A 22,734-nucleotide genomic window follows, 5' to 3' on the forward strand; every position below is an offset into this window, starting at 1 on the left:
GTATTCTTAAGTCTTTCTGCAATGTTGTTGCTGCCATTATAACAATAATTGAACTTGGACTATCCTTTCAAGTTAGAAATAAGAACATTTGGATCCCATAAAATGGCTTTTTTTTTTTTAATTCTTGAACTTGTTGCTCAATGTAACCCATTTTATAGCAGGTCACATCTCAAGATCCTGAAAGGGCAACTCACTGTGTGGGTCCACATCAACAAGGTATAATCAACAAGTGGCAAATCCGATCAATCACTTTCAGTGTAAGTATACAGCTCGATGACTTCAGTCTATAGATTGTACTCCTGACTTTTCTCATACAGACCATTAAGTATTGCTTTAAGACACGTCTCCAACAATGGAATACCTATGGAGTGATTTATCATAATCAGTTAGTTTTAAGTCCTGTACCAGTAAAAAACTGCAAATAAATACTTCACTGTTTATCTGAAGTTTGCAAAATTTTTTTAAGGGCAGAGGTCAGTCTCATGTCAATGTTGCCATTATGTCAAGGTGTTATAAAGACAATCAACCAAAAAGTTCAGAATATAATGACTATGCTATTTTCATTCCATGTGCTACACGCTTCACCTCACAGGATGTGGTACACTCGATAGCTGTACCCAAGTGTTCAGTTACTCTATACAGTGTTTGCCAACTGATGGACAGTTCTTAAAACACATTTGGGCAATGATTGCATATTAAAATGTCTAATACTTAATACTCGTTGGGAAAGGCATGCTATAGCAAAGAGTGTAATCCTGGAATAGGATAATCAGATTCCAGGTGCCTTAGAAAAACATTGTTGAAGACCAGACACCAAAAGGATACCAAAAGAGAAGCTGAAAACATGAGCAATGAAATGAAATATGTGAATTAGAGTACATATTTATGTTGGTTATGTGGAATAATGCATCACAACATTTTCCTCAGGCGAGCTCTCCAAGATCCAGAAGTAAACATATAGACGTGCACAGAGACCCAGCAGTCGTTTTACAGAACATCTATAAACTTTAAGAGAAAATGGTGAAAGCACAAGAAAGGCTGTCAAATACTGATTATTCAGCAGGTCACCACTGCAGACACAGAAGAAGAAAGAATTAATAGTACAAGTACTGAGTGCCAAAGGTCAATTAGATCAATTCCACATAACCACATACTACACCATCATTGAGACAGGAGACCTGCAGGAAAAGAAGGGGGAAAGTGTATGAAGTTCTTCCAGAACAGGTTTTCCTTCTTAAGCAATGAAGTATGCATGAAGGATCCAATAAATGAGTGCAGGTTTGTCCTGATGATTTACAGGCAAATTATGGAGAAGTGACCATTTTATTCTTACATGAGAATGAAGTTTACAGACTCAGGAAAGAAAATTTACTCATGCAGGTGTGTCTCACTACCATCAAGTCCATTCCAACTCATAGTGACCCTCCGGAACAGAGCGGAACTGTCCCTTTGGGTTTCTGAGACTTTAAAATTTTATAGGAGTAGGCAGCCTCATCTTTCACCCCCAGAGAGGCTGGTGGGTTTGAACCAATAACCTTGTGGTTAACAGGCTCAATGTGCAATCCACTATGTATCTATCGAAGAGCTCTTATAATTCCAATGTTGATATATTTATTTATCAACTTTGAAACTGCTTTAGGTATAATCCTAACTCTAATGTTCACAACCTGAACCACAAACTGCTCATTTTCATTCTTTAGCAGAGTCAAAAGCCCTCAGCACACTAACTTGATACACCAGCCTTATGGAAATAGCTACTGTTCGGCAGCCTAAAAGCTGATAAAAATCAGATCTCATAAAAATCAGTGAAGATTTTTTAAGAGTAATGTTTTGGGTTTTTTTAATCATTTTATTAGGGGATCATACAACTCTTATCATTATTCATACATATATCCATTATGTCAAGCACATTTATAAATTTGTTGCCATCATCATTCTCAAAACATTTGCTTTCTGCTTGAGCCCTTGGTATCAGCTCCTCATGTTTTCCCTACCTCCCCGCTCCCCCCTCCCTCCTGGACCCTTGATAATTTATAAATTATTGTTTTATCATATCTTACACTGTCCGACATCTCCCTTCACCCATTTTCTGTTGTCCATCCCCCCCAGGGAGGAGGTTATATGTAGATCCTTGTAATCGGTTCCCCCTTTCTACCCCACCTTCCCAGTATCGCCACTCTCACCACTGGTCCTGAAGGGATCATGTGGCCTGGATTCCGTGTTTCCAGCTCTGATATGTACCAGTCTACATCCTCTGGTCTAGCCAGATTTGTAAGGTAGAATTGGGATCATGATAGTGGGGAGGGGGGGAGAAGGAAGCACCCAGGAACTAGAGGAAAATTGTATGTTTCATCATTGCTACACTGCACCGACTGGCTCGTCTCCTCCCCACGACTCTTCTATAAGGGGATGTCCTGTTGCCTACAGATGGGCCTTTGGTCCCCAATCTGTACTCCCCGTCATTCACAATGATTTGATTTTTTGGTTCTTTAAGGCCTGACACCTGATCCCTTCAATGCCTCGTGATCACACAGACTGGTGTGCTTCTTCCATGTGGAATATGTTGTTTCTGAGCCAGATGGCCGCTTGTTCAAGCCTTTAAGACCCCAGATGCTGTATCTTTTGATAACCGGGCACCATCAGCTTTCTTCACCACATTTGCTTATGCACCCACTTTGTCTTCAGCGATTATGTCGGGAAGGTGAGCATCATGGAATGCCAGTTTAATAGGACAAAGTGTTCTTGCATTGAGGGAGTACTTGAGTGAAGACCCAATGTCCATCTGCTACCTTAATACTAAACCTATAAATATATGCACATAGATCTATTTCCCCATCCTCATCTATATTTACATATGTACATGGCTTTATTTAGACCTCTATAAGTGCCCTTTGCCTCCTAGTTCTTTCCTCTATTTCCTTTTAGTTTCCTCTTGTCCCACTATCACGCTCAGCCTTCATTTGGGTTTCAATAATTCTTCTCGGTTACATTACCCTTGATCACGCCCTACCAGGCCTCCTACACCCTCCTCCTCACCAATGGATCACTTGTTCCTGAACATCACTTCCTTCCCCTCCACCTCCCCCTCTCCCATGTTCCCCCGGAACCATCGGTCCTGTTGTTTTCTCCTCTAGATTGCTCATCCAGCCTATCTTATTTAGACAGACCTGCGGAGATAATAATGTACACAAAAACAAGAGAGAGCAAAACAAGAAACAAAAAGCCAATGACAAACACAAAAAAGAAGAAAAACCTGCAATTAGTTTAAAGGACTGTGTGTTAGCCTTTAGGAGTGTTCTCGGTAGAGTCTGATGGGGTGCTAAGCCCTGGCCCCAAAGTCTATTTTTGGTATCCCCTGGGTAATTTGTTGCTCTGTTCCCCTTGCTGTTCTGTTACACACCCTTAGTGTTTTGCCTCGGTGTGGTGGGATCAGATCAGGTGCAATTCCTGCACTGTGTCTCCAGTGTTGTCCCCTGTAGGGTTATGGGTAAGAGTAATGTTTTTAATGATATTAAGGAAAACAGACCTATCGAAAAAATAAATTACAATCTGCTTTAGTATTTGTTTTCTGATCAATAAATTTTCTTTAGGACACCTGTTCGTATTCCTTCATAATCAAAGCATTTATCATAAAAACAAGAGACACAATTTAAGTCACAGCCATTTAAAACAAAGTTGGTGAAAGCCAATTTTTCGTGGTAAATCAGAAAACTTTATAAACTAAATTCACGGTCTCTTTTTTTTTCATGATCTCCTCTTTATGGCAGAACATAAGGGGTAGTCTTTTTGCAAAAATTTGCATCCGCTAAAAACTGGATAATCCAATTCTCATGCTATTCCATCAGCATCTGCCACTTTTGCTACCTAATATATTTACATTTAAAAAGTACTGACAACACAGCTAAGACAGACACACACAGAAAGACTTCAGGGAGCTCATTGGAAAATGGAATTAAGAGACCATGCAATTTTCCCACCAAGTGTTTTGAAGTCCCCTCGTACATACATGTGCATGTAACTCACACATCCCATTCACATGTGTGTCAGCAGATGGGGCAACTGCAGGATACCCATGTTGAGGGCCCTCGCTAGCCTTAATCTGGCCATGTTTGACAGAGAAGTCAGTTATTTGAAAATTCCAACAAGACTGTGCCACCTCGTAAATTCTACAATATACGGAATTTGCCATCTGGAAGCCTCCACTGAGGTAGGGGATGCTCCAACGTCTCATTCCCATTGGGAAGCAGCACGGCAATAAAAGGAGGGAGGGAGGGCCTACACTAGAAAGGCGGAACCCAGCTGGCCTCGCTGGGTTTTCACAAGGACAAGCCCTTCGTGAGTACTGGGGCAAGACAAATGCCCCAAGTACTTCCACGACCATCCTTTGCCTAAAAAATAACGTTTTAAGATGTTTGTGTCCCTCGATTTTTTATATCTGTAAACCAACCTGTCATTTTATCCACCAAACTGGATTGAAAACCTCTTCATATTCCTACAATAAAAATATCTTCATGATTCAGTAAGAAATCCTTGCAGATCTCATCTTGTTTGCTCCCCAACGTTTATTCCTTCTTCTTCTTGCCTGTTCTCCTCCACCACCATCCCCACCCTTTAACAAGTGGCTTTTTCGGTCCTAAGATTTCTAGAAATGGTCTTTCTCCAAGGCCGGTCCACCTGAACTTTCCTGAACCTTGTGTACCTACTGGCCTTCCAGGGCGAATAAAAGACAAAAGAACAAGCTAGAAGAGGCAGAGAGAAATCAAGTCACCTCACTCAAGACCAACATAAAAAATACATTTCTAAACCCAGTGAAGCTGGCTCACCGCCAGGTTCAGCATACAAACTATTTTTAGATGGCAGATTCCAAGGCAGCAGATGCACCGCGATGGGCCGGCAGGGTGGCATGGAAGGGAGCCTGGTTCCTGAGGGGCTCATTTATGTACCCAGACAACAAAGACACCCTGAGACCTCCCTAACTCACCCACTGGGTGGGCAATACTCATTTTTAAAACCAGGCACCCTTCCTAAATGCTAGAGGACAAGGACCCCGATGCTACTTGCAAACTCACCGCGGTTATGTTTCAAAAGGGATTCCCGTCCCCGACCCTAGGGGAAGGACAGACAGAAACCATGAGGGAAGAGGAGAGTGATCAGTGTATGATAAACAATAATGTATCATTTATCAAGGGGTCACAAAGGGTGGGCGAGGGGGAGAGGAGCTGATACTAACGGCTCAAATAGAAAGTAAATGTTTAGAAAATAATGATGACAACAAATGTACAAATGTGCTTCATACAATTGATGTAAAAGCAGTTAAAGCCCCCAATCAAATGATCTTTAAATAAAAAATTTTTTGAATTAGAGATAATGGAATTTTAAAGTCATAAGCAAATGCATACAAGCCAAATTTTAAAAAAACAAGATAGAGCATCCACCATTAATCATCGAAACCCATGGCACTGTTAACCCCAAAGACATGCCATCTCCTAAATCATCAAACCAAACCCCACTCATTGCCACCAAGTTACTTCCGACTCATACTGACCCTAGAGGACAGGGCAGAAGTGCCCCGAGGAGTTTCTAAGACCGTTCCTCTTTACAGGAGACCGCCTCCCCCTCCCCTGTCCCCTGGAGCCCCTGGAGCTTGTGGACACCGCTCTGCAGTTAGCAGCCCGACTCGGAACCCACAACGCTACCCGGGCTCGTGGGCAAAAGCACAGCACATTCAAAACATCTCAGGGAAGCCTAGCTAGAAGCCATTAAACCACTTAAAAGCAAGAGTCACCTGCTTCTTGGGGAAAGTCTATCTGAAGAATCATCAGTTTTCATTTCCGAATGAGAAGAATCCTTAATCATTAAAATTTAAAATCTGAGGACGAGATAAAGTGACTTGCCGGGGACCACAGACACCTCAGTGGGTGAGACTCTAAGCAATGCTGACTCCCAGACCACAGCTCGCTAACCCAGCATCATCACACCTGCTCCCTCTCTGAGGATGGCCTATCTCAGGGCTGTCAAAGTGGCGGCCCCCGAGGTAATTTTCTGTGGTCCACGATGCTTTGAAATAAAATCTAACGGGGGAACTGTGTGTACGGTATTTCCTCCATCTCCCTTAAGCGCTATTTTCTTCCTAACAATTTTTTTCTATTTTCATTTTATTTCAGAGCACTGCGGGCCACAAAAAAATTTCCCCGAGGGCCACATGAGGCTCCGGGCTGCCAGTTTGACACCCCTGTCCTATCTAATTTTATAGATGCCTTTACTGGACCAAGATTAAATAAGTAATGCCACGTGCTGTACTTTGAAATGGCTGAAATATGAGTTAAAAGAAAAACATTAAGATTCCAATTTGAATGGGCTGAGCAATCAGAAACTATGCATACAAGTGGCTCACAACACACGCGGGCCCAGAGTAAGGAAGTCAAAGTGGTTGTCATAACCTCATTCACAGATATACAAACTGGCAACCAATCTCCAGTGGTGAGAAAGCAATTAAGGACGTCTATCTTAGCATACCCATCCTCAGGACTAGGAAGCCTGGAGGTGCCTGATCATGCACTGGGCTGCGCACGGCAAAACCACCAGCTGCCCCGCAGGAGAAAGACAAGGCTGTCTGGTCCACTATACCGTCAAGTGATGTTGTTGTCAGCAGCAACCCTAGGACAGCAGGAGAGCTGCCCAGCCCTGCACCACCCCTCACAACGGAGCGCGGTGCTTAGGCTTGAGCCCACTGGTGCCACTGCATCAGTCCAGCTCCCTGAGGACAGCTCGGTACTTCACCAAGCATGGAGATGTCCTTCCCCGGAGCTGCTCTCTCCTCACACCATTTCCAAAGTCTCATCACCCTTGCCTCTAAGGTGTACTCCGGCCATACTTCTCCAGGGACGGATCTGTTCGTCCTTTGAGCAGGGTGATCCATGGTACCGCTACTTTATTGTGGAAAAGTACCCTAGAAGCATAGTCTCGAAAACCTACATAGACAGCTCTACCCTGTCCTAGAGAGCCAAGTGGCACAGTCATTATGTGCTCAACTGATCACCACGGTGTCAGCAGTTCAAAACCACGAGCCACTCCCCCCTGAGACAAAGAGCTTTCTACTACCATAAAGAGCTATGGTCTCAGAAACCAACATGAGTAATTCTACCCTGTCCTACAGGGTCACTATGAATAGAAATTGACTCAATAGCAGTGAGTTTGGTTTGGTTTATCCTCATGATAGACTAATGTGCAAGAATTCAAAGTATATTTTTACCAATTTTGGATAAAACTCAAGATTTCATGGTTAAAAAAAACAAGCAATCGTTCTTTAAAAATCTTTTCAAATACCGTATATACTCAAGTATAAGCTGACCCAAATATCAGCCGAGACACCTAATTTTACCACAAAAACTGTATTTAAAATGTGCTGAAGAACTCGGCTTATACATGAGTACAAATGGTATGTAAAAAATCATTCTATGTGTAGAATATAGGTTAAAAGTATATTTGGTTAAATTATATGAAATCTGGTTTTAGGATATCAAGACTGATCAAATAGCATCTGTCTTAATGATCTTGTGGCGCTGTTAACAGAAATACCAGTGGGTGGCTCAAACACACAGAAATGTATTCTCACACAGCTTAGGAGGCTTGCAGAGTACCAGTTCTATTGGTTCTGAAGAATGGTCCATGCCGCCTTTCAACATCGGCAGAGATCTTCATGTATTTTGGTATCAATCTTCCCTTAGATCTAGGAGTTTCTCAGTTCAAGGACCCCAGGACTAAAGGGTGCTGAGGTAGTTAGTTTATTGTGCCAACCTAGCCTACAAACACATGTGGGGTTAATTGAAGGGCGGAGGGATAAATGGCTCGGTGAGCCTCGTCTTTCTCGGGTCTCTTGCTTTATGATGGTCACACCAGGTTGCAGCTACCTTAGCCAGTTCCCTGCTTTAGCTGGCAAGGCTCACTTCCTGCAAGACATCCCTAAGGAGAAGCCATGTGGACCTACCCTGATGCAGCCCTGGGTGCTGGAGCAGCCGTGTGGAGACCCCAGCCAGCACTGTGAAGTTTACACATTCACTGACTCAGCTTTCCCTCTGTTGTCAGCATCCTTGCGTCTGTTTTGTGAGATGGAGGAGGACTTTGTGGATTGGTGTCGGACATATGGGTTAATGTTGGACTTGTGGGCTTGGGCAGCACTGGGTTGGGATGTTTACTTGATGCACACTTAACCTTTATATAAAACTCTCTCATACATGAGTTGCTTTGCTGTGGATTTGTTTCTATAACGTACCCAGACTAACACAGATGTGCTCTAACTCTAGCTTTCCTGGCATCAATAGGTCCTTCTTTCTTTTATCTCTTGTAAGATACAAGGTGATGTAGGCCACACCACAGAAAACCTCCTCTTAGATCAGATCAGTGGTGACCTGAGGGAAGCTACTGCACTCCATCCCTAACCCCTTTATATACAGCTGATGAGCTGGTCACACCATGAGAGATGGTTTCATCATTACACAACTGTCAAACCACTGAGAATCAGAGTCCAGCCAAGCTGACACATATTTTAAGGGGGCACAGTTTTATCTAGCAATTGTGTACGGAAGAGAGTACTGACACCTTATTTTCTAATCACATAATTATGCACTTCTATATGACTTTGTCTGGGGAAGCCAGTCCCTAACACATCATTACGGGCCTGGCAGGCGCAATTGTACAGCAGTAATAAGTAAAGATCAAAGTAAAATTACAAAGAGCATGAGAGAAGTGAAATATTGAAATAAATGGAGTCAGACACAATTCATGGTAGTATGCTCATCTCAGCCGGGCTTGGTGGTCCTCGTGGAGGGAGAGAGCCCTCTTTAATGCTAGCCCAGGCTTTTTATCTTCTCTGGGGACATGCAAGCCCCCTAATTACAGGTTAAGACATACGTCACAGGAAGGGGTTGAGCCATAGGTAATACAGTAATGAGAGGGGGTGGTCTAGGGACATATGTGCAATAGTAAGAGGAGGGATTGGGGGTATACATGTGATAAGATGGGCGGATAACTTAACTTCGGATGTCACAGAGCCAGTTTTGCCCATTATCTGGCTCAACTGATAGAGACCATTATTGCTAGGGTGTGAACATTTTGTCACAGGCCTCAGGGAGAAATAGTTTATTGTCCCACACAGCAAGAATCAAGGCCTACCCTGTAGTCTGGTGACTAACTGCCGCCAGGGAGGATGTCTGTAAGGTCTGACCTCCCTCCACATGACTTTTATAAGGAGCCCTAGAGGCACAGTGGTTAAGTGTCCAGCTGCCAACACACACTCATCAGCTGCTGGGGGGGGGGGGGGAGAGAAAGGCCAGGTGGCTACTTCCAAAGTGGACTGTTGACTTAGAAACCCTGTAGGAGAAGCTCTCTTCTGTCCCACAGGATTGCAGTTGGAATCAACTTGGCAGCGATGGATTTTTAAAATAAATTACTTTTATAATCAGAGCAGTACTGTTATCATCAGAAAATGAAAAAGGGGGAGGGCTAATATTTTAAAAGAAATGATAGCGTATCAATTATTTTTTTTACAGGAAAAGGCCGAAAATTCAGGTCAATAGTTTTCAATGATTCAAATAGGTGAAGAATAGGCTCAAGGGGGCTTGCCTTCTAAAAACTACTTTAATAACTAGTAAAGCCATGATAGAATCAAGTTTGGTGACCTAAGCCTGGTCAGAAGCTGCAGACAGAATTAGGGTTGGACCAGGGGTCACTGCACCAATCACCAAGGCCGCTGACCACCACAGCTCCCCTCTACTACCCTCTGCATTGGCTCCCAACCCTTTGGGGTGAAGTGACTCTGAGAGCAGGATACGCAGGAAGGTGCAGTCAGCATCCTGCAGGGACACCTCAGAAGACCCTAGCCAAGAACTCCCAGGGTTTCACATATTGACTGATACCGGCAGGCCTTCAAGCTCCAAGGGGTAGCTGAGACGAGAATTGAGTGTTAAAGGATGAAACATGTGGAAACAGAGGACTGTGAGGCGTCGTTAACACAGACATTGTATGAATGGATGTTTGGATTGTGATAAGAGTTGTCAGAGGCAATAAAATGATTTTAAAAAATACAGACATTGTCTATCAGGTTAAAAGATTTTAACATGGGAAAAATACTATTTTCATTCAGAAAGCAGGAAATAACATATGTGTATATATATGCTATTTATCACTACTTGTGTGTGACAGCAATGAGTTGGTATCAACCACCAAGGCCACTGACCATCACTGCTCCCCTCTACTACCCTCTGCATTGGCTCCCAACCCTAACAGGAGACTGATCTAAAAAAAATTAGAGAATCACAGCCCTCAGACAGTGACGCGGCAGCACCTGAGATACAAATGGAGCATGATGTCCAGACAGAATGCACATGTATATACCCACACGAACCAAAACCAAACTCGCTGTCATCGAGCTGATGCCAACTCTTACCAGCCCTATAGAACAGGATAGAACTCCCCCGCCCCCTTTGAGTTTCTGAGACTATAACTCTTTTGGGGAGTAAAAAAGCCCATCTTTCTCCCAAGGATGGCTGGTGGTTTTGAACTGCTCATCTTGTAGTTAGCAGTCCAACATAGATCTGGTATTCATACATGATGGCACGTCAAAGTCTGTGGATTGCTTGTTTCAGCAGTACGTATTCTAAAATTGGTACAATACTGAAAGGGGGGATGTTCGTGGAAAAACTATTACCTTTCAATTTCATTTTCCTCACTTGTACACTCTGGAAGATGCTGTTGCAGGTGTCTCTGAGTCAGTTCTGACCCACAGTGACCCTATGTACAACAGAACAAAACACTGCCTGGTCCGGGGCCACGCTCACAATAGTTGCTTGTGTGAACGCAATGTGGCAGCCACTGTGTCGATCTCTCTTATTGAGGGGCATGCTCTTTTTCAGGGACCCTCTGTTTCTCCAAGCATGATGTCCTTCTTCAGGGATTGGTCGCCCCGATGACATATCCAGAGTAAAGGAGAGGAAGTCGCACTAGTCTTGCTCCTCTGAAGCATTCAGGCTGTACTTCTCCAAAGACAGAATTGTTCCTTCTTCTCAGCAGTTCATGAAATAAATTCAATATTCCTTGCCAACACCATAATTCAAGAACCTCGATTCTGTCTTCTTCATCTGTTGGCCTGCTTTTGCATACACGTCAGAAGCCGGGAGAAACCCAGCTAGTCACACTGATTACCTCTAGGAAGAAGTCAGGGGTGAGAGGAAGACGTCCACTAGGCATGTTTCTCTTGAATCGTAACCCATTCTGGGAGTTATTCAATAAATAAAAACTATACATCAGACTGGCTACCAACAAGTCAATTTCGGCTCATAGCAATCCTATGTAACAGGGAAGGGCGCCCTGTGGGTTTCCAAGGCTGTAATCTTTATGGGACAGAAATCCTCATCTTTCTCCCAGTTCAAACTGATGACTTTGTGGTGAGTAGCCCAATACACAGCCCATGACACCGCCAGATATACTAACAACTGGATCTCGAACAAGGATCTCACTAGACAGAACTACCGTATATACTCAGGTAGAAGCCGAGTTTTTCAGCACAAAAAATGGGCTGAAAAACTCGGTTTATACATGGATCAGTGGTACCCCAGCAAGGTGTAACAGCTCGGTGCCCCCCCCACCCCAGGTAACAGGAGGAGTGCTCGTTATCTTGCGGGTGATTGCTGCTTCTCCATTGTTCATTCAAAGCCCTGCTGACACTGCAGGGCTTTGAATGTTTATTTACTCACATCTAACCAATCAGAGCCGTCCTAAGACGTGTATCTTTGAATAAACCTTTTAAAGACCGTGTTCAAAGGATGTGGCATGAATGGATGTCATCTGGTCAAGCCCGACTAACAAAAGGAGAAAATCTCATGAAGCCTGACATAGAGTTAATAGCAAAGTGGGTTCGAGATTCATGGGAAGACATTCCAGAAGAAAATGTGCGACGTGCCTTCCAGAAATGTAGTATTAGTAATGCTATGGATGGCAGTGAAGACTGCACTTTGTATGAAAATGACAGCAGTGATGGTGATGACGGCGACCTCAGTGAGGACAGCGTCTATGATGACCTCACACCAGCTGAAGCTCTGCATTGGGATACGGATGATGATGAGGAATCCAGTTTTGAAGGATTTTAACTCTTTCCATTTTAGCTTGGTTGCTGATTGAGCTCAGGGAATAGTACTCTTAAGGTATCATTGTTGACACCTTATTGTTTTTGTTGAACCTATTTTCCACTTACTGTGATTTACTAATGTTAAATGACTTGCCCTTTTATTTGTTTTTTATTTAAAATAAATATTTAAATACATTACCCCACTGATATCTCAATTTTCAGTAATTTATTTTCCTTTGTTTTGATTATTGAAATTCACCGATAGCTTCTACATTTCCCACCCTAAGCTTAGACATGAGTCAATCAGTTTTTCTGGTTTCCCAGGTAATAACTAGGTACCTCGGCTTATACTCGGGTCAGCTTATATTCGAGTATATACGGTAGGTCAAGAGCAACTGGTTTTATTAACACACACACGCAAGGAAATAAAGTTAAAATGAGTGACCTTGGTCAAATTAACCTCTCTGTGCCAGTTTCCTTACCTATAGAATGGGAGTAATGGTCCCTATCTTCCCCCCTTATGTAGCCAAAGCCCTTTGGAAATTGTGTGACCTGTCACAAGCACTCAGTTTAGGTTTAAAAAACAACAGCTAAAAGACAACGATGGCTATTGCTAACTTGTAGCATGTGCTTTCTGGAAGGAGGACCCAACTATTCATAATCAGAACAAACTAAGTTCCCCCTTTTTGTGTTTTGCTTTCCGTTAAGGGAGAGAATGAGGGGGACTTGAAGAGTTAGGCCACAAGTTCGGGGAAGTAGAGAAGACCCGTGGGCAGAGGAGTGAGTTAGTAAGAGCCATCTCTCAGCAAGGCTGTAGGTTGGTGGTATGCTGTTAGGAGAAAAGGTGGGAGCAGGGGGACCCTAGAATCAGGTGCCCAGTTAGGAGACCACTGTGATAGTTGTGGTCAAACTGAAAAGGGGCTGGATCCAAAAGACCCTTTCGAACGCACAGGGAACTTGTGGGGACTCAGCCTCAAAAGGTACTTCTTGTAGAGGTAGGTGACAAGCGTCCTATGGCAGAGACACCAGAGACCTGACAAGGAGTTAACGTGACCCCTCTCACAGCAGAGACTGAACCAGTCAGTACAACACACGCCAAGACTGTCAAGCTGTTTCCTATCAGCACTAGGGCTCTAGGGCCCAATCTCTCTAATTTGTCACAAGTAGGCTCAGTAATGGACTCATCTTTCACGTGGGAGACCCAGGGCTGACTCTCAGCATGCCCAACCACAACCTGTCTGCCAATGGGGGGACTGAACAGGTTTCAGCAGAACTCCCAGATGGAGAAAGGGCGAGGAAGAAAGGCCCGGCACTGGCCATCTGGATCACGGTGCGGTGGAGCAGCACCAGGCAGCACTCCTTCCCCTGGCTGGCTCAACATGAGTTGAGGGCTGGCCCACTGCCAGTGAACCACAGATTTTTTTCCTGCGGATGGTCATTTTCCCGGGGAGCTGGCTCCCTGGGGAGGCCTGTGTGAAGGATGTGCACAGGATTGCTCTAAGTCAGATACCAACTCGCTAACCGCACATGACACAGAGCCCTCCATCAAAGGGAACCAGGTGCGACAATAACCGGTGAGCCAGCCTGCCAACTCCAACGGCAAAAGTTACCCCTCCCTCACCAAACTCCCAAGCAAAAGCTCTTTTCAGTGGTGCGGCAGGACCCGCCTACCATGCTACAAAACCGAGCCATTTCAAGTCAGCCAGTGGTCCCTGGGGTCACCACTCTGCCCTCTCAAGGGAAAGACCTATTGGTGTAGTGGATTATGCATTGGGCTGCTCACCACAAAGCCAGCCGTTCAAAACCACGAGCCACTCTGCAGGAGAAAGATGAGGCTTTCTACTCCCATAGAGAAGTATCGTCTCAGAGTCCCACAGGAGCTGTAGGGTCGCTGTGCACCAAAATGGACTCACAGGCAGGGAGTTTGGCATGTGGGAGAGAAATGCTCCCCAGAGAAGACCAGGAAGGCCTAGGCCCGGCACAAAAGGCTAGGGAGACTGCCCCTCAGTGAAAAACCTCCCACTCCCCAGGACCCTGCCCACGAGAGCAGGCCCTCCTCAGGAACACAAAGTCTGGGTTCATCCGGTTTGCTCTCCTACCGGAAGTCGAGACCTGCTTTTTGCTAAACACTCTTGTGACAAACAATGAAATCACTCACATATTCCAAGAGAGAAGTTTAAGAAGAAAAGATAGAGGTTATGAATGAAGCAAATGTAGTTTACAAATCACAGTTAAGTATCCTGCCCTTGACACTTTCTACAGGGAAAAGCATTTTTCTCTGGGACAAGAACAGCAGCTGGCACCAGGTGAAACTGAAACCCTTCACAGGTTTCCTACCCAACTATAGCATTGGGACTGATTACACATAATTTACACGTGCTTACTTAGCACCCTTCTCAGAAAGCAATACATCAGAAACAGCACAATAGCAGAAACAGTGGTCTGTGGGTCAGACTGACTGGTGTCCAAAATCAGACATTTCAGACTACCTAAGCTCTGGCCCATGAGCATGAAGCACTGCCTGCAGGCTCTGGCTCTGAAGCATGCCAGGGGCACCTCACGCTTGCCCACACCTGGGCACACCCAACAGTGCAGCACAGACGAGGACGCCACCACGAAGGCATCCCCTAGAGCAGTGGCTCTCCACCTTCCTCAGGCCGCGACCCTTTCATACCGTCCTCATGGGGTGCTGACCCCAACCTTGACATTGTCGTTGCTACTTCATCACTGTCATTTTGCTACAGTTAGGAATCCTCATGGAAATAGCTGATTGGCAGGATGCATTTTCATTGTTACAAAGTGAACATCATTAAAGCATAGTGATTAATCACAAAAACAATATGTAATTATATACTGTGAAACATCTATGTGTTTCCCGGTTATCTTAGGCGACCCTGTGAAAAGGTCATTCGACCTCCAAAGGGGTCTCGACCCCCAGGTTGAGGACCGCTGCTCGAAAGTCACGTGGCTCAGAGCCAATGAAAGCCTCCTGCTCTCCCGGCCTGACAGCCCACACCAGCACCCTGCCTCCTGCAGGTGCCACCTGCCCACCCATGCAGAGACAGCGTTCACAGGTAACCCAGTGAATGACACCTTGAAGCATCCCTGTAGAAAGACCTAAAAGGGAGGGAGAGCTTGCCGGTGTGGGGAAGGAGCAGGTGGAGATGACCTCATGCCCCCATCCCCGGGCACACAGAGCCGTGAAAGTCTCGGGCAAATGAGGCTGTGAAGATAAAAATAAGCCACCAGCAAGTGGCAGGAAATAGCCCAGACCCGAGGCTAACAATCAGTGTCCACTGTTTAAAAGGAAATGCATGGGGAAACAACACTCTCACTGCCATCAAGTTGTTTCTGGCTCACTGCAACCCTGTATGTCTTTTTTTTGTAATCATTTTGTTGGGAGCTCATACATCTTATTCATCCATCTTGTCAAGCACATTTGTACATTTGTTGTCCTCATCATTTTCCAAACATTCTCTCTCTACTTGAGCCCTTGGTATCAGCTTCTCATTTTTCCCCTCCCTATCTCATGAACCCTTGACAATTTATAATTATGATTTATATAAAACTCTGCCTTATACAGAAAAAAAGACAATTATTTTTTTCATGTCCTATACTGACCGATGTCTCCCTTCACCCACTTTTCTATTGTCCATCCCCCTGGGAGGGGAGAATTATAGGTAGATCATTGTCATCAGTTTCCCCTTTCTCCCCCCACCCTGCCCTTACTCTCCTGGTATCGCTACTCTCAACATTGGTCCTGAGGGTTCATCTGTCCTGGATTCCCTGTTGTTTCCAGTTCTTATCTGTACCTGTATACATGCTCTGGTCTAGCCAGATTTGTAAAGTAGAATTGGGGGGAGTCATGATAGTGAGGGGAAGAAGCATTAAAGAACTAGGGAAAGTTGTATGCTTCATCGGTGCTATACTTCACCCTGACTGGCTTATCTCTTCCCCACAACCCTTCTGTAAGGGGATGTCCAATTGCCTACAGATGGGCTTTGGGTGTCCACTCATACTCACAATGACATTATTTTTTTTGTTCTGGGTCTTTGATGTCTGATACCTGACCCTATCGACACTTCGTGATCACACAGGCTGGTGTGCTTCTTCCATGTGGGCTTTGTTGCTTCTCAGCTAGATAGCTGCTTGTTTATCATCAAGCCTCTAAGACCCAAGACACTGTATTTTTTGATAACTGGGCACCATCAGCTTTCTTCACCACATTTGCTTATGCACCCACTTTATCTTCAGCGATTGTGTTGGGAAAGTGAGCATTATGAAATGCCAGGTTGCAACTCTGTATGTCTTTGTGGGAAGAAAAAGCCTCACCTTTTCCCCACAGAGCAGCTGGAGGGTTTGAACCGCCAACTTATAATTAGCAGTCTAACTCAAAACCCCCTACTGGATCCTGAGTTCCGTGATCATTAAGCACCACTGTTTCACTATTACAACTTCATCTATAAAACTGAGATGAACCTTCACAGAGGAAACAAGACAAGCAAATGAAACAAAGACCCGGCAGAAAGAAGGTACAAGTTCAACAGAGATGGGGGTAAATCATGAATGACAGCATCAATATTAAATCAACCTGAAAGGAAAACCTGAAGAAGCAACAGAGTACTGTATAAACAGCATGTGTTCTTGAGGTGTAAGAAGGTTCCCACTCTTATTCTACTGGAAGCACTTGCTCATGAAGATTAAGGACCGCACCCTTCGTAAAGTATTGCAACTCAAAGTCCTCACAAGTGGACCCGTAGGTGACATCATGATAAATGGAGAAAAACACTGAAGTTGTGGAGGATCTCCCCTTGTTTAAAATCCACAATCAATGCCATGGAATCAAGCATGCTGCACTGGGTAAGTGTGCTGCGCGAGTCCTCTTGCAGGTGCTGAAGAGCGAGGACAGCATCGTTTTGAAGACTGAGGGCGCTGAACCCAAGACACGGAGTAAGTGAGACCACAGAAGAGTGCATGCCTGGAGTCAAGGTGCTGGTGAGAACAGCGACAGTACCGTGGGCTGCCGGAAGAACAAACAAATCCGCCTTAGCCAGGACGCTCCTTGGCAGCGAGGATAGTGAGACCTGAAGCCATGTTACCAGGAGGCACTGGGCGCTGGAAAAAGAACCTCGTGCTTGGTACAGCAGCAGGACGGGGAAAAGAGGAAGACTGGAGGAGCTGGACTGACACAGCGGCCACATCAGTGGGTTCCAACCAAGTGACTGCGAGGATGACACGGGACCGGGCGGGTTGCATTCTGCTATGCATACGGCTGCTGTGAGTCAGAACTGCTTCGACAGCACCCAATTAAGCACGGGGCTTGTTACTAAGCCCAGCTTTAAAATGTGGTTGATAATCGTACCTCAGAGAGGTATAAGAAGAATTAAATGGAGATGCTTGAAACACTTTTACCCGAGACTGGGTACTTAACTGGTTCAATGAAGTGACTATTGTTCTCATTATTAAGGACAGCCTGAGGACTCATTCTCTCCCTCAGACAAGAATTTCAACTGGTTCCATACCTATCCCATTAGCTCCCTGGTACAGTCCAGACCTGACTCCTATCTGCCACAGATCCAGTTCTGATGATCCCAACACTTTCCTTAGCATGTCAAAGAGGAGCAGTGACCACTCAGAAGGTAGGACCAAAGTTTTCACAGGGCGTGTAAAGTGGTAGCAAGGAGCCAGGCTGCACAGTGGTCAGAGCGTTAGTGCCTAAGTCCTCTGCTCGAAACCACTAAGCGCTCCCTGGGAGAAAGAGGCAGCGGTCAGCTCCCACATTAAGACGTATCACCTTGGAAGCCTGTGGGGTAATTTCGCTGTTACAGTGTCGCTTTGAGTCAGACTCGACTCAACAGCGATGTGTGGAAATGGCTAACATCTTGAAAACACAATGACCAAACCCTTTGACCCAATAGCTGTGCTGAGGACATCCAAAGATGATTTCCATTCAGGGTACTAAATCATCCCTCTCCGCCAGTCATATGGCAGGACACAGTTGATGCTATCTGCTCTCGTACAGGCTCGACAGCCTCAGAAGCCCTCCACGGGAGCACTGTGGATCAGACCCTGAATGAGCAAACCAAAGACGATGCACACACGTGACGAGCCTCCACGAAAAGGCCTGTCACAGCAGATGAACCACGAGCTCAAACCCAACAATGGTGAGGACCAGCCACTGCTGCGTCCTGTTGTACACAGGCTGCTGTGAGCAGAACCAACAACAGGCACAACTGATTGTGTGGCAGACGGTTAGCTGTGTTTTAGTAAGTCATACATTGGAAAAATTAGAAATCAACTGACCGAAACCTGGAAGCCATTAAACCAGTATATCCCTAACACACAGTTCAGACAAACGAAGTTAAAGCCCTTTGGTCTGGCTGCCAACGACTTAAGCAAAAGGCTGGTTACCCAGCGCCATCTCAGAAGAAAGGCATTCAGCCCCTGAAAGCCTCAGAGCACAGCTCTCCTCTGGCCCACCCAGGGTGGCCAGGAGTCGAAGCTGACTGGACAGCAACTGGCTTTTAATTCCAAAATGTCGCATGACCCCTGTGACTACCCAGAATACAATGTTAGGTGAAAGCAGCTAGGGTACACACAACTATACACTTGCACAGAAAAGGGACAGAAAGACAAGCATCCAGACGGTGGCTTTCTCTGAAAAATACGAGTTTTTAATGTTCTTTCTAGTTTTCTAAATGTCCTAGGGTTAGCACATATTCTTTTTATCAGAAACAAAACATGAATGGTTTGTTTTTTAATGATTTAAGTCCAATTCTTGCCGTGACACAGTAATTTAATAAAATCAAGGTTGAAATGGCACCTGGCTGACTGGTCTCAGGCTTGCTGAGAACATGCCACGGGTGAACTGTCATATCTTGACACAAGTATCACGCAGCCCCCTCGCACTTTGATTTGCGATGTGCGCTATCGTGTGGACACCCCATCTGCGTAGGCGCTTTACTTGCTTCAGCACCTTATATGAGAGGGCAGTGACTATTAAGAGTAGAGCAGCAGAACACAATTCCAGTCCCCATGGGAAACTTTTAACATCTGGAGAACCCAAGAGTGTAGACCGGTAAGTTGGAGCCTCGCGATACGGTCTCTCCAGCAGGAATGGTGAGTACACAGGCCAGAAGCCAGATCTTTTAAACTGAGTTCCGGTAAGAAGGGGAAGCAGGGCAGAGAGGAAGAAACGGAGTGGCCCCTAACTCTGACCCTGACCCTCTCTGTGTAGCTTCTGCACCTGATGGGATAGGGGACTGGGCAGGCCTAAGGGCCCAGCAAGCGTTCCTGAGAAGGGGTGGAGAGGATGTTCTCTTACCTGAGCACAACTGTTCGATCTTTGTCAGATTCAACTGCAGGGACTCATTGATCCAGGCCAGCATGTCATGTCGACTCAGGTTATCACTGGTGACTGACGTCGAGTATACATTCACTGCCATCTTCTAGAACATGCCAGGAAGAGAGAAGGGAGCTCACGTTATATCAGGCATGCAAGTGAGGGCAGGCATTTCCTGGACAGTCACCCAGAGCAGACTTGTGAAAACATTCACTTTCTAAGCCTCATTTTTTTTTTAAATCATTTTATTGGGGGCTCATACAATCCTTATCACAATCCACACATCCATCCATTTTGTCAAGCACATTTGTACATAACCTCACATTCTTTTCAGTCAGGTCAAACCAGCACCACTAGGATTCCTGCCACAGGCCTGGCTGGAAGCGATTTGCCCAATGCCAGGCAGTCTCAAGCTGAGACCACGTTTTCATGTGATTGAGAGAAAAGTCTAAATGAACAGAGATACTCAGGGGTGATTAGGAGTTTTAGGAAGGGAGGTTTCTGCCAAGGCAAATTCTAAACAATTTCTCTGTTTAGAAAATGTCGGTCTAAACTATTAACAGACCAAAATATCTATACCCTATAACAAGAATTACTAATTACTACAGAGGTACTAATGGTAGTGACTGACCTCACAGTCACAATTCTCTGCTGAGCCACCTACATCTGTGCAGGGCTACTGAGCACCTGGCTCAGCCATCCAGCCCTCACTTTTGACTAGCAGGAGGGATAACAGGCCCAGACAGATAAAATCCCTCATGGCATTTGGCACACAGCACCCTGCACTCAGGGGACACTTTCTCCAGGTTGGCAGGGTAGTGTCAAACTAAAGAATGTATCGACATAAACTGTTCTTCAGAAAAGCAAACCATCAATATTCTACCACTCCCAAACTCAAGTCGATAAAAAGCCAAGCTATATAGGAGGCCAAGAGGATTTGGTTCCTGGCACTACTGAGGAAGTAATCCCTCCTTGTGTTCAAAGGAGCAGGAGCCCTGATGACATACTGGGTGGTGCACTGGGCTGCTAACCACTGCGTCAGCAGTTTGAAACCAACAAGGGCTCCTTGGGTACAAGATGAGGCTTTCTACTCCCAGAGTTACAGTCTGAGAAAGCCAGAGGGCAGATCTAGCCTGTCCTATAGGGTAGCATGAGTTGGCAACGACGCGTTATCAGTGAGCTTTTTGGTTGCCGAGGCTCTTCAATCAACCCTCTTTATTGGTATTATTCATTCTATGTGTCACTACCTGCTCATCTCTTGAAATGCCCTGGAACCAGTTCTGAGCCAGGAGGCCACCAGCTTGATACAAAGAACTAAGGATTTCAGTCCTGAACCACCGGGTTTTAATGCGAGGCCTAAATGAGGTCCTATCTATCATACATGGCCTAGTATCTCTCACAGATGAGGCATTCACCACGCGTCCTGGCGGGAGCCCTATCTCACTCATCTTCACATTCCTGAGCCAAACAGAATGCTGAAACCTGCCATCTCTCCTTGAGACTGCCTACAGCAGCCTTTAAACAAATGTGTCTCAATTTGTTCTTCGTACAGCAGCTGGAAAGAGAATTTTCTGAATCCTAAGTCAGAACAAGTTGTCTCCTTAAAAAAAAATTCCTTGAATGAATGAGTCAATGAATGAAAGGCAAACTGTTTGCCAAAACGCCGTTTTTATCAGGTGTCACTGGAACCAAAAAGACACAGTGCCAGGCTAAGTGCTGGTTAATATATTTTGGAGATAGTCATGCATCCTTCACTGCCATAAAATGTAAGCAGCTGGTAAAGCCACGTGTCTCCTGACCACACCCCAGCTCAGAAAAAAACGTTAATGGCCCTCCTTCACCATATAATACAAAACTCTCTCATTAGCAGTACTTTAATACTCTGCAGCCACTAAACACATGGAGTTAGGCACCCTGCGGATGTGCAACAAGAGTCCGCTGACTCAGCCTATTAATTGGCTCTTCCTGGCAGTCAAAAGAGAGCCTGGTTCTCAGTGCTACAGCTCACCCTGATCCCCTAACAATTCCACCAGCATGGCAACAAGGGAAGACCCCATGCCTACCACACTAGCCTCACCCTCACAAAGCAGCCTGATCCAGGTCTTAACCATCTTGTAAAAGCTCCCTCTTGCCAATACCTGCATCTCCCTTCCTTCACTACTGCAATGCTGCAAGCAATCTCCCTGTTGCTTTCAAGGTCGTCTTTGGAGAGGGGGACCAAAGTGTGTGCACCAGAAAGGTAGGATGGTTGTCAGGCATACAGCTGGGGTCCAGGGGCGCTTTCTGGTGCCACTTCCCTCCTTTGGATGGGGGCAGTGGTGCCAGTCTGCCCTGAAGCAGGGATCAGGAGGGCATTTTCCATATAACCTTGCTTTACTGCCTTAGTCATACTTATATGGAATCACCTGGGCCCATGTACTCATTTTCTTACTCTGTCTCCCCACCAAGAGTCGACTCAGGGCAAGCCAGTGCCTTCCTGTTCCAAGTGCCTAGGATTCAGACGGCACTCAACAAAGGATGGAGGACGACCTGACTTACTTTTTGTCAAACATCTTACTCGAGAGTTTGGGGCACACAGGATGACCATTGTCCCATTTCATAGATGAGGAAGCTGAGGCCACGAGGGGCTAAAGCCCAAGGTCACAGGCAGAAAATCGACCCCGGGGCCTGCATCCAAAACCTGAAAACTCGTTATCAGGCAGTACTGCCTCCTACAGTGTGCGGGGGGGTGGGGGAGTGGGGGGGGAGCAGATTTTCCCGACACCGCCCGCCTACAATACACACACACACCACACAACCTCCACCCTCGCCAACCGGGCTTGGCTAACCTGGACCTCGGGCCGGAGAGCGCCGCCGATGCCCAGAAGCCCTCACGCCGCCAAGGGGGAGCCCCCACTTCCGGCCCGAGGCCCCGCCCCCACGGGGCGACGGAGCGCGCTTTTTCCCCCCGACCCAGTTCGCACGCGCTGGGTCACGGCCCCGCCCTTCCCCCCACACACACACACCGCACCCCACACCCGAAACCGCACCGCCCGGTGCAACGGCCCCGACACCACGGTCCGTCGGGGCCGAGTCCCAGACCCCGCCGGCCGCCCGCACGGCGCTGAGCTCGCGCCTCCGCCACAGCTCACCGGCTCTCAACTGAACCTCGTCCAGTGCCCGTACCCGGCTCCGGTTCCGTCTTCGTCTCGTTCAAACCGCCCTGCCCCGCCCTCCCGCCCGCGCGATGACCTCACACGCACGCCCTGTTACGCATCTACGTAAAGGCTCG

General features: G+C 46.0%; 1 protein-coding gene across 2 annotated transcripts in view; it reads right to left on the reverse strand.

The window, feature by feature from the left end:
* MAPRE1 (microtubule associated protein RP/EB family member 1) overlaps positions 1-22,734 on the reverse strand; it is a 43,402-nt gene extending 20,668 nt beyond the window's left edge. The window contains exons 1-2 of one of the 2 annotated variants that reach the window (XM_075563784.1): positions 22,595-22,734; positions 19,446-19,569 (exon numbers count right to left, since the gene is read on the reverse strand). In XM_075563784.1, the coding sequence (XP_075419899.1) occupies positions 19,446-19,566 (121 nt within the window). In that variant the 5' untranslated portion in view covers positions 19,567-19,569; positions 22,595-22,734. Of the gene's footprint in view, positions 1-19,445; positions 19,570-22,291; positions 22,401-22,594 lie in introns of those variants that run through there. The other variant, XM_075563785.1, reaches the window with a different exon arrangement.

Source organism: Tenrec ecaudatus, chromosome 12 (genome assembly GCF_050624435.1).
Source record: "Tenrec ecaudatus isolate mTenEca1 chromosome 12, mTenEca1.hap1, whole genome shotgun sequence".
Classification (NCBI taxonomy): domain Eukaryota; kingdom Metazoa; phylum Chordata; class Mammalia; order Afrosoricida; family Tenrecidae; genus Tenrec; species Tenrec ecaudatus.